This window comes from Echinops telfairi, unplaced genomic scaffold (genome assembly GCF_000313985.2).
Source record: "Echinops telfairi isolate 266 unplaced genomic scaffold, ASM31398v2 ScPeMD7_3;HRSCAF=10, whole genome shotgun sequence".
In the NCBI taxonomy this organism is placed as follows: domain Eukaryota; kingdom Metazoa; phylum Chordata; class Mammalia; order Afrosoricida; family Tenrecidae; genus Echinops; species Echinops telfairi.
The window spans coordinates 56559816-56573079 of NW_022103899.1; the positions used below are offsets into that span (position 1 = coordinate 56559816).

The 13264-nt window shown below is 48.4% G+C and overlaps 1 protein-coding gene across 1 annotated transcript in view; it reads right to left on the reverse strand.

Annotated features, from left to right (window-relative positions):
* SLC16A14 (solute carrier family 16 member 14) overlaps positions 1-13264 on the reverse strand; it is a 23926-nt gene that overhangs the window by 3074 nt on the left and 7588 nt on the right. The window contains exons 2-3 of the mRNA XM_004701666.2: positions 6762-6905; positions 489-1469 (exon numbers count right to left, since the gene is read on the reverse strand). Coding sequence (XP_004701723.1) covers positions 489-1469; positions 6762-6905 — 1125 coding nt within the window. The remainder of the gene's footprint in view (positions 1-488; positions 1470-6761; positions 6906-13264) is intronic.

Consider the following 13264-nt stretch of genomic DNA (forward strand, 5'->3'; position numbering starts at 1 on the left):
AATTTAAAAAGAGAACTGTGCTCCATTTAGGTTGTCTTCAAAGGCTCCTTTTTTCAGAAGCTCCTTGCGCCCTTGTAGCACAGAGGTTACACTTTGGGCTGCTAACTGCCAAGTCAGCAGTTCGAAAACCACCGACACTTCCATGGGAAATGGGAGAAAGACAAGATTTACAGTCTTAGAAACCTACATGGACAGTTCTACTCTACCCTATAGTATCAGTCACTAGGAAGAAAGTTTTCTGGTATGTGAATTTCCTTGTCAGTAACACTCTCCCTCAACTCTTGTTCTTTCTCTTTTTTTATTATCACTTTATTGTGAGCTCTTATAGATAGCATAACATCCCATAGTTCAGTCACATCAAGCAGTTTGGTACACTGGTTGCCACAGTACGTTTCAAAGCATTCTCCTTCTTAACTTCATTGATATCGGCTCCCTTTTAACTCAACCCCCGCCCCCCACCCCACCTCTTCTAGTCCTGGGCAGCTTACCTGCAAAAGGTGGGCCCAGCAGCGCGGAGATGCCGTTGGCACAGATGATGATGCCGTAGGCGTTGGCCAGGTGCTCGATGCCGACCAGGTCCTCGGTCACCACGGGCATCAGGGAGAAATAGCCGCTGGAGAACCCGATCAGAGCGCAGACGGCAGCCAGGCCAGCATAGGTGTGCATCAGCGGCAGGACGAGGATGCTGGTGACCAGGGAGAAGTTGGCCACCAGGAAGACGTTCCAGACGCGGATGCACGGGAGGTCGGCGACGATGCCCAGAATCACCTTCCCGAGGATGTGCATGATGGCTATGATGGAGGTCAGCGGGAAGGCGTCGTTCTGCTCCGATAAGTGGTACAGGCGCACGATCTCGGGGAGGTGGATGAACGGGATGACGAAGCTGCTGTAGGCAAACAAGGCCCAGAAGACGAAGGCGAGGAACATTCGGTTGGTGAACAGCGAGGCCGTCCCAAAGTAGCCCGCATACCAGTCTCCGCAGCCCTCCCGGACCCGCAGAGTGAGCTGACTCAAGGTCTTGAGGACGCGGAGGGCGCGCATGTCCCTCCGGGGCCGGGCCTGGCCTTCGCTCTCCAGGGCTTGCCCGTCACCCAGGGCTGCCTTGCTGGCGGGCGCGCCGTCCAGCTCCTCGGCCCTGGCCGGCTGCCCGGCTGCCCGCACCGACTCCTCGGGGGAGCGAGCCTGGGGGGCCGGCGCCCCCTTGCCTGCGGGCTCTCCTCTAGCGGGGCCGGCTGCCAGGGGCCTCAGGAGCGCCCCGCACACACACAGGTTCAAGGACAGGGCGCCTTGAATGAACATGGCGTTGCGCCACCCATACTCGGCGCAGAGGTACTTGAGCAGCACCGTCATCAGGAAGGTGCCAAACCCCGTCCCCGTGGTGCTGAGGCCCTGCGCCAGCGCGCGGCGCTTCTGGAAATACCTGCTGACCATGACCACGGCGGGCAGGTAGGCCATGCCGCTCCCGAAGCCTGCAGCAGCGGGGGAGGAGAAGGAGACGCAGTCAGGGACGTGTCCAACCAAGCCCAACGTGTCGCATGCGATCAGTTACCTTTTCTGTTTGCTTCTTTGTTTAAACCTGTTTCATTGCCAGCGATTTCACATCTCATACACTGTAACAGTTCCCTCATCTCCAGGGGAACTGTGTGATCATCACCACGATCAATGTCAGAACATTTAAAAAAATTTCTTCTCCTGCTCATTGTGGTCAGCTCCCCACTCCCCCCATGCCCCTCTGCCAGGCCCCTAGGCAATTATCAATCCTGTTACTGTCTCCAGAGAGCTACCCCTCCTGGAGTTCACAGCAAAACACACAAAACACAAACAGGAAGCAGGCACACCCTGCCCAACAACGACTAGACAAAACAAAAACTTCAATTGAAAAGAAAACAGAAAATACTTTGTTAAAACTATCTTTTTAATAAATCGTTTTATTAGAGGCTCTTACAGCTCTTATAACAATCCATACATCCATTTTATAAAGCGCATTTGTACATATGTTGCTATCATCATGGTCAAACCTTTTCTTTCTTCTTGAGCCCTTGGTATCAGCTCCTCTTTTTTCCCTCCCTCCCCTCCCACACTCGTGAACACTTGATCAGTTATAAGCTATTTTTATTTTCATATCTTATACCATCTGCTGTCTCCCTTCACCCACGTTTCTGTTGTTTATCCTCCTGGGTGGTGGTGGGGCAATTTATACATCAGTCCTTCCCATTGGTTTCCCCTTTCTTTCCACCCCCCCTTCTTCCCCCCCTTCTCCCTATCCTCATGGTATTGCTACTCCCATTACTGTTCCTGGGGGGTTATCTGTCCTAGATTCCATGTGCTAAGAGCTCTTACCTGTACCAGTGTACATGCTCCAGTCTAGCAGGGTTTTTAAGGTAAAACTGGAGTCATGATAGTTGAGAGTGAGGGAGGAAGCATTAAAGAACTAGAAGAATAGTGTGTGTTTTGTCAGTACTATACTGCACCCTGGCTGACTCATCACTTCCTTGTGACCCTTCTGTGTGGGGATGTTCAATTGTCTACAGATGGGTTTGGGGTCTCCACTTCTACCCACCTTGTTCAAATATTTGCTTGCCTGATATCTGATCCTGTTGACACCTCATGATCACACAGGCTGGTGTGCTTCTTCCATGTGGGCTTTGTTGCTTCCCTGCTAGATGGTCACTTGTTGATCTTTAAGCCTTTAAGACTCTAGATGCTATATCTTTTGATAGCCAGGCACCATCACCTTTCTTCACCACATTTTCTTACACACCCATTTTGTCTTCAGCGATCGTATTGGGAAGGTGAGCATCACAGAATGCCCAGTTATTAGAACAAAGTGTTCTTGTGTTGAGGGAGTACTCGAGTAGAGGCCCAATGTCCATCTGCTTCCTTAATACTTAACATATAAATATATATACAGAAATGTATATCCCTATCATTATGTATTAATATATTTACACAGGCACATGCCTATATTTATACCTCTATAAATGTCTTTTGCCTCCTGGTTCTTTCCTCTATTTCCTTTTACTTTCCTCCTGTCCCACTATCATGTTCGACCTTCATTCAGCTCTCAGTAATGCCTCTCGGTTACACTGCCCTTGATCAAACCCCATCAGCCATTCCATGCCTCACCATTGACTTTAGATCTCTTGTCGTTCCCTTGTCTCTGGGTTTGTTGGCTCCCTCCTCCCTTTCCCCTACCTCCCCCTCTCCTGTGTCCCCCGGGAACTGTTGGTCCCATTGTTTTCTCCTCAGGATTGTTTATCTTGCCTATCATATATATAGACATGAAGAAAAAAAAATGGGGGGGGGGACTATAAATAGTCCTAGGTCTTTCTGTTTACCTTTCTTTTCTTTAAAAATAGATTATTAATTAGGAGTTAATGCATATAACATATCATTCCACAGTTCAACCATGTCAAGCAAGTATTGTACAATTGCTACCACAATAAGATTCCAAACATTCTTTTTTCCTTCCTGGTAAAAGTTTCTTTTTCTAACAAAGAAATAATAATGATTTACTGTGATGGCAAGGAGCCCTGGTGGCATAACAGTTAAAGCCCTCTACTGCTCACGCCAAGGTTGGTACTTCAAACCCATCCATCAGCCTCAAGGAGGAAGACTTGGGTGATCTGCCCTTCAATGATTAACCAAACAAACTCACTGCCATGGGGTCAATTCTGACTCACAGCCATCCCGTGGGATCGGGGTAGAACTGCCCCTGTGGGATTCTGAGACTGTAACTTCATGGAAGTAGAAAATGTCATCTTTCCCACTCTAAACCCCAAAATAGACTGGCTACACCCCAACTGTGAAACCCAAAGCCAAATTCCCAGGCCCAGGAACACAGAGAACTAAGTGTGGTGGTGCTGATGATTGCACAACTCTTCTTAGTAGACTTAGACCAGTGGTTCTCAACCTTCCTCATGGCGCCCCTCTTTCATACAGCTCCTCATGTGGTGGTGACCTCCCAACCATAACATTATTTTCGTTGCTACTTCATCACTGTCAGTTTGCTACTGTTATGAATCAGGTGACTCCTGTGAAAGGGTCATTCGACCCCCAGAGGGGTCACGAACCACAGGTTGAGAACCGCTGACTTAAACCATAGCATTGCACGGGGCGTGCATTATATGACGATAAAACTGATTTAAAAAGGGAAAGAAAGCAACTCCGTACACAGAGCCAATGCTGTCTCACAGCAACCTTACAGCCGGAGTAGAACTGCCCCTGTGGGTTTCAGAGACGGAGAGCAGAAAGCCTCATTTTTCTCCCTCAGGGCAGTTTGTGACGTCAAACTGTTGACTTTGTGGTTAGTCTCTGGTGCTTAACTCAGTTTGCCACCAGGATCCTCAGAGGCTAGGCCAGTGTAGAGTCTGAGCCCGGTTCCTCGCTGCACTCAGCCCCAGAGGAGGATGGCGGAAACAGCCTGATGGTCTGGGAGGAGGCCAGGCGGGCAGAGGGTCCGAGTCAGAGCGGACAGAGAGGAGGCCTCTTCCACAGCCAAGCTCAAAGCTGAGACCTGAACATACACTGCCTCAATTAAGAAAGCTCACTGGCATAACGGACTGACATCAGTTTTATGCTTACTTGAAGGCTGGTTCCCCTGTAGTTTCATTGCCTACTTGTTCAGCACACACATACACAGGAAAGAATGTAAATGAATCTGTCTGTCTCAAATGCTCTCTTGGAATAAAGAAACAAAACTTCCTTCCCATGTACAGTGGCTTGCTTTTCAGAGTAACGCTTAGCATCTTTTTTTGCTCTTGTATTTAATTGGGGCCCCATGGCCAAAGGGTTAAATACTTACCAGCTGCTCTGAGGCAGAAAGATGGATGCGAAGTCTGCTCCCATAGAAGTGACAGCCTTGGAAACCCAGTGTATTTGTGTGTGTGATGTGTGTGGTAGGGGTGGGGTGTTCAATTGTTCTAACGGGTCACTGTAAGTGGAAACCAGTTAGATAGCAATGCGTCATGGTGTCAGCCACCTTCTGAAGCACCCCTTCCCACCAGCTCCATTTTACAGATAAGGGTCATTCGAGTGTCTCGCCTAAAGCTACATGGATAAGAAGTGGTAAATATATATCAATCGGAATGTCTACACTATAACTTTGAACTCTAGTCTGGCACTACTGTAAATGTGTCACTTTTTAGGAAGACTGCAGTTCTGTATTTACGATGGAAAAAAAATTGGGTTGGATCCGGCTCATGGATATACAATTGTACCAATAAGGAGTGTGCACCGGTGCCAGCCGGTGACCTGTGGATAAAGGAAATGAACGTGCTTGTGGAAAACGGATTTGCAAACCAGCACAGGCTGGCAGCCAATTTTAACTCCCTCACAGAGGAAGGACTCCTCACTGTGCCCTAGATTCGCCTCTGAGACTCCCTCTGTGCTGTGGATTTTGTTGCAATTTCATTAATTTGAACAAGGCTGACAGAGAAAAATGATTAGCTGGTGAGTCACGCTCAGTTCTGAAGTAGTTATTCAATGGGAGAATGATATTTATTTCTTAAAATTTGCTCTATTCAAAGGAAAAAGAGACCTGGCGGCACTGTGGGTTAGGCATTGGGCTGCTAAGTGTAAGGTCAGCAGTTCAAGCCCACCAGCCACTCTGTGGGAGAAACATGAGGCTGCCTGCCTCGTCAAGCTTCACAGTCTTGGAAACTATCTACACGTAGTCAGTGTGAGATGGAATCCACTCAGTGGCAGTTAGTAATTTGCTTTATTCACTCGAGTCTGTATAAACAAAAACACACAAACGCATGGTCATTCAGTTGACACTGACGTAGGATAGAGTGGAACTGTCCCTGTGAGTGTCTGAGACAGTAATTCTTTATGGGAGTAGGAAGCCCCATCTACTCCCATGGAACAGTTGGTGGGTTTTGAACTGCTGACCTTGCAGTTAGCAGCCCAATGTGTAACCACCACTCTACCAGGGCTCTTTGGTTACCCTTCTTTTCCTGTTTCGTGGGAAAAGGGTTAGAAACAAGAAAGCCAAGCACAAGAGCGAGGTTGGTTTCTACCCTTGAGGCATATTTAATGCGCTGTATTAAAAAGGTTTTTCTGGAAGCTGGACAGGTGTGGCGAGGAGAATGGGCATCGACCTAGGATGGGCAGAGGAAACTCCTACAAAAATATTTACCCATATTGCAAATATATTCTGGAATATAATAGAGCATCCTGGGGGCAAAATCCTGAAGACTTTTTAGCCATAACCATAAAATCTTGAAGGAATGAGTCATTGGGCCTGTAGGCTCAGTCTTGGGGGGCATCAAGGTCAACTGCAGAACATAGTCCACCCAGACAAGGTTCTTCTTCCTACGTTGCTAATTAGTGACCACAGATATCTGCTTCAAATATATCCATGACTCTGCTGGGGGGTGCCAATCCCAAACTAAGCCCACTGCCAAGCCAAACTCATTGCCCTCGCATCCAGGCTGACACATAGCAACTCGTTAGGACAGGTGAGCATTGTTCCTTTGAGTTTCTGAGTCTGTAATTCTTTATGGGAGTAGGAAGCCTCATCTTTCTCCTGAGAAGCAAATGGTGGTTTTGAACTCCTCCCCTCGAGTCTGATTTAGAGTGACCCTCTGGAGTTTCCCAGGCTGTAAATCCTCAGAGGAGCAGAAAGGATGTGTAGCGGGGAGGCTAGAGAAGCCCAAAGAATAGAATGCGTTAGTGGGCTCCTTGCCCCGCAATTACACTCATTTTCAAAACGCCCAACAACAACGTTTAAAATCAGGGTAAAAAGCAAGCATGCTTACCAGCTGCCACGCCGAACGTAAAGAAGAGGTAGTGCACGTTGGCAGCGTAGGCGCTCAGCACCCAGCCCAGGGCGTTCACCACTCCGCCGATGATCGCCGTCCAGCGGCACCCACAGGTGTTGATGAACAAGCCAATGAAAGGCCCTGTCGAGGAACAGGAAACCGATGCGACTTTCATGTTTTCTCACTAAGTGCTCACTGAGGGCCAAGGTTGCACCGTGGCCAGGGCTGTGATGTGAAGCCCCAAACCATGGCTCTACATACAAAAAACCTTCCCGCCTGCAAAGATGGTGAGCATACGTTTCCAGGCTCCCAGGAAGGTTGATCAGAGATAAGTAGACAAGTACACAGGCTGACGCTTGTCCAGAGCAGAAGTCCTACATGAGAGGGCTAAGATGGACAAGAAAGAAAGGTCTGGTGTGTCTATGAAGAAGGCATGGACCACAATAGGATGCTGTGATACACTAGTGGAAGAGGAGCCCCCCGTTGAGTGGCACTTGATACACACAAGGACTGCAGCCACAGATGAAGTGCATCCCAACAGTTGGAGAGGTGGCTCAAGACTGGCCAAGGTTTCAGTGTGTGTACACAGGTTACCCCGAGTCCAGGTCAACAGGTCAGCACCCAACCATAGAGACCTAGAAGCTGTAACCAACCTGTGGACGCTTCTCCTTCATCCCGAGTGGTAAAAATGTGTTTTAGCAAATGAAAAATCCCCAGTGTTTTTAATCACTCGCCAGCATTTAAAATCTCAGAGGGTCCTCAGACAGTCTGATGGCAACACAGACCACCTTCCCACCCAGCCCAAAGCAGCTGGAGCCAGGCAGCAGCTCAGGCCCTGGAGCTGGGCAGTCTCCTGGGTTTGCCAGTCTTTACTTTTTCCTTTAGACGACACCTGGGCTGGCCGCCTGCCCTCAGTAACCTTACTCAATTGACCTCTGTAGGCAGAGGAGTCTTTGTACGGCCTAAAGGGGACAAAGGAAGGGTGTTCTCAGGACTGTGATGCTTCAAACAGCGGCTTTTCTAGATAGTTTGCACGAGGCCAACCTACGGACTTCCGGTTGATTCTGACTCATGGCAACCTTCTAGGAGAGGGCTCCCTAACATTTCTGAGGCAGTAAATTGTAACAACCCACTGTGGTAGTTGCACAATTTCATGTCAACTTGATAAAAGAATGGAGGGGTGGAGTCTAGCCTGTCAATCACGTCACAGACTCTCTGTTTCTCTGGAGGCAGAACACTGTCGTTTTCTCTCTGCTTCACATTCCTGTTGACAAGTCACATGGCGCCATGCTAACGGCAGCCACAGCCCTGGAGATACGTCCACTGTCATTGGATCCACAGGACTTTCCACCCACCAGCCCGTGATGATCTTCCTGCGTTCGACATCATTGCATGTGCTGCATCAGTCCAAAGAGGAATTCATGGACTACTATTAGACCTATGGGATAATATCGAACTTATGGACTTGATCTGGACTGGGCTGGGATGTTTAATTGATGTATACTTACTTCTTGATATAAAGGTCTCTCTTACACATACACGAGTGTCTCTAGTCAACCTGGACTAACAGAAGCACTGTACCATCGATGGGGTTCCTTCTTCATGAGGATGCCCAGGTGCAAATAAAGCCCCCAAAGGACTCTGCCATGGCTCTACATATACCTGCTGAACCTGTCAGTCGGGTTGTGAACCCTTGACACCACATGGGGATTTAGGACTCGACCCTGCTGTGCGAGATGTGACGCTCTTCACTCCGCAGCATTCTATGGTACACACGCCTGTGCCTGGCCATTTGGTGACACTCTGTTCTGTTATTGGCAACCCTCTTGATTTCCTTCTGAGGTTTTTGTTTTTGTTTTTTTTTTGTAACTGATATTTTAATGGTTGTTATGGCAATCAGTACAGAGGAATCAATAAACAATTTGTTCATAATTCTTTTTTTTTTTTTTGGTTCAGGGTCACACGGACTGTTTTTCTGATGTTTGGGGCTAGAAGAGGATATGAGGGCGGGTAGTTTGACTACTTTGCTGCCATTGGCTGAGGATATCCTCAGAAACGGACTTAGCTCGATCTCCCAGCCAAGAAAAGACAAGAGCTCTGCTTCCGATCTCTGGCTGCTCCAGACCTCCGGTCTGCTCATGGATCTCTGGCTGCTCTGGATCTCCAGGTAGCCACCGCGGTCTCTTGATTTTCTGATCTAACCATGGGAGCACAGCGTTGGAAACTCACCAGGGCAGTTCTACCCTTTCCAAAGGAGTCACTATGAGCTGGCATCAACTCCATGGCAGGGAATTATTCTGTTTGTGTTGATGTGACCCTGTTGGGTAAGCAATGGATTGCTAACTGCAAGGTCAGCAGTTCAAAGCCATCAGCTGCTCTACAGCAGAAAGATGAAGCTGTCCATCCTGGTGAAGACGCACAGCCTTGGAAGGCCTGCAAAACGTCTCCTTGAATTGGAATCAACTCAATGACAGGTGGTTTGAGTTTTATGTCCCAAACATAATACATTTAAAACCTACAAATACACACTATTTCCATGAAATAAATAATATAATACAGGTTTGTAATACCAATAGGTAGCAGGAGTTATTTATGAAGTATTCCATGCCCCTATAAGTCACAAATCAGCTCATTATACAGATCAGGGGTCCTCAAACTATGGCCCGCAGGCCACATGTGGCCCGCCGAGGACATTTATCTGGCCCACCAGATGTTGTTGCCGCCGCTGCCAGTCCTGCATAGCAGCCGCCTCATCCACTGTGCATAGGAATTTGTTCTTGGTTTTTTTTAAACTATAGTCCAGCCCTCCACCGGTATGAGGGACAGTGAACTGGCCCCCCCTGTTTAAAAAGTTTGAGGACCCTTGATATAGATAATGTAATAAGCACATTGATGTAAGCATCTGAAGAACTATTAGGGAAACTGAAATTCAGGAGCAATGTTGGGGCATGCTGTTTCTCGGACTCCTTTACAATGACCTTTACTTTTCTAAACCCAGGCCCACAGAGGCAGGCAGTAAAAGGGAGGGATTGGCACTGACTGGCAGGGAGCTGTTGGTGGCCCTTTTAAAATAAGAAAGGCCAACAAACAACTTATAGCGTGATCACATTATCCATGTTACCAACAGGGCTCAGGAGCCAGAACTCCCCAAAGACTGACAGAGTCTGCAACCTGCATTAAAAGACACTTGAGGGGCACAGAAGGTGGGGAGGAGCCCAGAGTCAGTGCAAAAGCTCGCTTCTGGAAGACTCTGTCAATCAAAAGGAAGGTCTGAATGGCCTCACAGATAGGAATGTCCCATTGATAACAGTGTCTGCTTCTGTGTTGGCAAAACCCTTGCCCCACGCAGCTTGGGCTGCAGACAGACATTTATGACTCACAGACGGGCAAAGTCAGAGGCGGAAATGCTGGGGACTCCTCCTTTGTTACAAAACAAACTTAAAGGGAAAAGTCAAGCCCAGGCTCTGCCACAGTTTCACTTTCTACACACTGCTTACTGCCAGTCAGTTGGCATCTCCTGGGCCCACGCGCCACTTCCACTAAGTGAACAGAAGGCTCTGTGCAGGTCGTTTGGAGAGTGGGGACAGTGCCTGTGGCTCTCCATTTTCCAAGCCCCTCTGCCACGACTCCCCCCATTTGCAGGGAAGGTCATTGCTCTGGAAGGAGACGAGACTCACTAGCAGGCATTTCTCTCTCCAGAAGGAATCGGAATCTTGGCCCATTTGCCACACGATGAAGGATCTCCTCGCTGGGGGGACAGTCTCCTGAGGCTGTCATTTCTACCCTTGCTCAGAGTCTGACACTTTGGAAAACCAAAACCCTCAAGTGAGGAGAGGCACAGTTCTGCAGGTGAGTCTGGGTTGGCAGGGAAAGAGGCAGGTCTTTGAAATCCAGCCCTCGGGAGTGGCCCTCACTGTGGAAAGAGTTACCAGTTGCCTTCCAGGCAACTCCACTCAGCTGGGCCTCATGTTCGCTCGAGCAGAACTGGGCTCCATAGGGTTTTACAAGCTAGTGTTTTCAGAAGCAGAGCAACCAGGCCTTTGCTCTGAGGTGCCTCTGGAAGGATTCGGACCTTTAACCTTCCAGTTAGCAGCCTAGTACAGGAATCACTTGCAAGCAAGGATCAGAACAAAGCACATGCATCCAACTTACAGCTGCCCTATCGGACTGAGTCGAACCGTCCCCATTGGGCTTCTGAGACTGTAACTCTTTCCAGAAGCTGGCTTGCCACGCCCTTCTCCCTTGGCACAGCTGGTGCGTTCAGACGGCAGCTCTTTTGTCCGCCTCTTAACTTTTGTGATCACGAGGGCTCCTGGATGTGAAAGAGGAGACTCTAACTCAGTGGCCTTGGGTGACCAGTGGAGTCAGCTGGCACTTCAGAAAAGAGGAACGCATGCCTGATGCTTTGGCCCCATCTCAAGAGATTCAGATTTAGTGGGCCAGGTGCATCCTGGATACCAGGGTTTTTAGGAGTTGTGATGTACAACCAAGATTAAGGGCCACTAGCTCAAGCCCATTTATAGCAAGTAATGGTCTCCTGTCACCAGTAATGACCCCCTTTGCAGCACCTAAGGCGTTCCTCTTAGAATATGGCCAAGAATTATTCCACAAGCTGCCACACCACGGGGGCTTCCACAGAGACAACGGAGGAGAGGGCATTTGGTTAAGAGTTGCAACCTTCCGTGGGAATCTAGCAAAGGTATGCCATTGAAGACTCCAGGGGCCCTTACGGACTTGACTTTGTGCCAGAAAGTGATGACTTCCAGCCATGAATTATTTTCCGGTTTGAAAAGGCCGCCCATGACGGTGACCTATGCTGAGGGCTCTGAGAAAGCAGCAACGGCGTGTTCTGTGTTCACGGCAGCAGTTCTCATGCCAGCCCGTGGCGATTCTAGAGTCTGGCAGACTGGATGCGAAGCTCGTCCCACACGTGCCAGATGCATCGCGGAAGAATGACTTAGTCCCCTCTGCGTGTGGCGTGTCATTTGTCTGAAGGGTTGGCATCCAGGGTGGTTGTGGGCCAGAGGAGCTCACCTGGATGCAGACTCCTGGTGTGGAGTCAGAGGAGCCCTGGTGGGTCAGGTTCAAGCTCTCAACTGCTGACCAAACAGTGGGTCGTTTGAATCCACCTGGCTGCTCCTCGGGAGAAAGGTGTGTCAGTCTGCCTCTGTGAAGACGTACAGCCTTGGAAACCCTGTGGGGCAGGTGTGTAAGGAGGAGTTAATAATGGCGCTGTGGTTGCTTGGCCAAGAATCCCTTTGTTGTTCAATGTACCAGGCAGCTCCAGATGATGAATAGTCACTTATCGTTGTGGGACAAAGGGCCATTCCTCTCTAGAGGCCTGCAGGGTTCTGATTTCTGACCACTTCCTTTCTTCTTGCTGGCTCGGGTCCTGCAGCTGGCACATAGATCTCAGGTCCTGGAGCCAAGGGCCTGCCATATTGCCTGCCGATCTTGGGAGCTATCAACAGCATGCCATCGTGCCTACTGACCCTAGGAGCCATCAGAGCCTGTCAACTTTGAATCTGTTTGACTGCCAGCTACCAGCCTGATCTGCTGGCACCTACCAGTCTGTGGTTTTCATGGCCATTGGCTCCGGCAACTGCATAGTTGCTGAGCAAGTGCCTCTGGCTTAGCATCTGACCCAGAGATTTGAAGCGCACTAGTCTTACCCATCCCTACAACGGTGGGGACCATTTTAAAAATATATAAATTTCTCTTTTTATCTACTTATATAAGCACCATGGGTTTTGCTTCTCTCGAGAACCCAGCCTAACACAGTGGGATACTTCATATACTGGGCTTTTCCTGAGTCTTCTTTTTAAGCTGCATGACATACTTCTTAGATTGAATCTAGAAAAGTTTTCCTAGCCCTTAAAAATGTGGGTCGAAAGGATGCCCTTGTCCCCACTCTTATTTAATATTGTACTGGAGGTTTTAGCTAACAGCATAAGGCAAAGAAAAGACATCAAAGGTATTCATCTGGGGAAGGAAAAGGTGAAACTATCGTTATCTGCAGATGATATGATTTTATATATGGAAAATCCCAAACGCTCCACAAGGGGAGTACTGGAAGCAATAGAGGAATTTGGCAGTGTGGCAGGATACAAGATCAACAAACAGAAGTCCATCGGACTGTTATACACATCGGATAAGACCACAGAAGAGGGGATAAAAAAGGTGGTACCCTTCACAATAGCCAAACACAAATTGAAATATCTAGGGATATAACTGACTAAAAGAACAAAAGATCTATATGGGGGAAAGCTACAGAACACTATTACAAGAAACCAAGAGTGACCTCAACAAATGGAAGAATATCCTATGCTCATGGATTGGAAGACTCAATATAGTCAAGATGTCAGTTCTGCCTAAGGCACTATATAAGCTTACTGCAATCCGATACAATTACCCTCGTCTTTCTTCAAAGAAATGGAAAAACTGATTACCAACTTCATATGGAGAGGGAAGAAGCCCAGAATTAGCAGAGAACTCCTCAA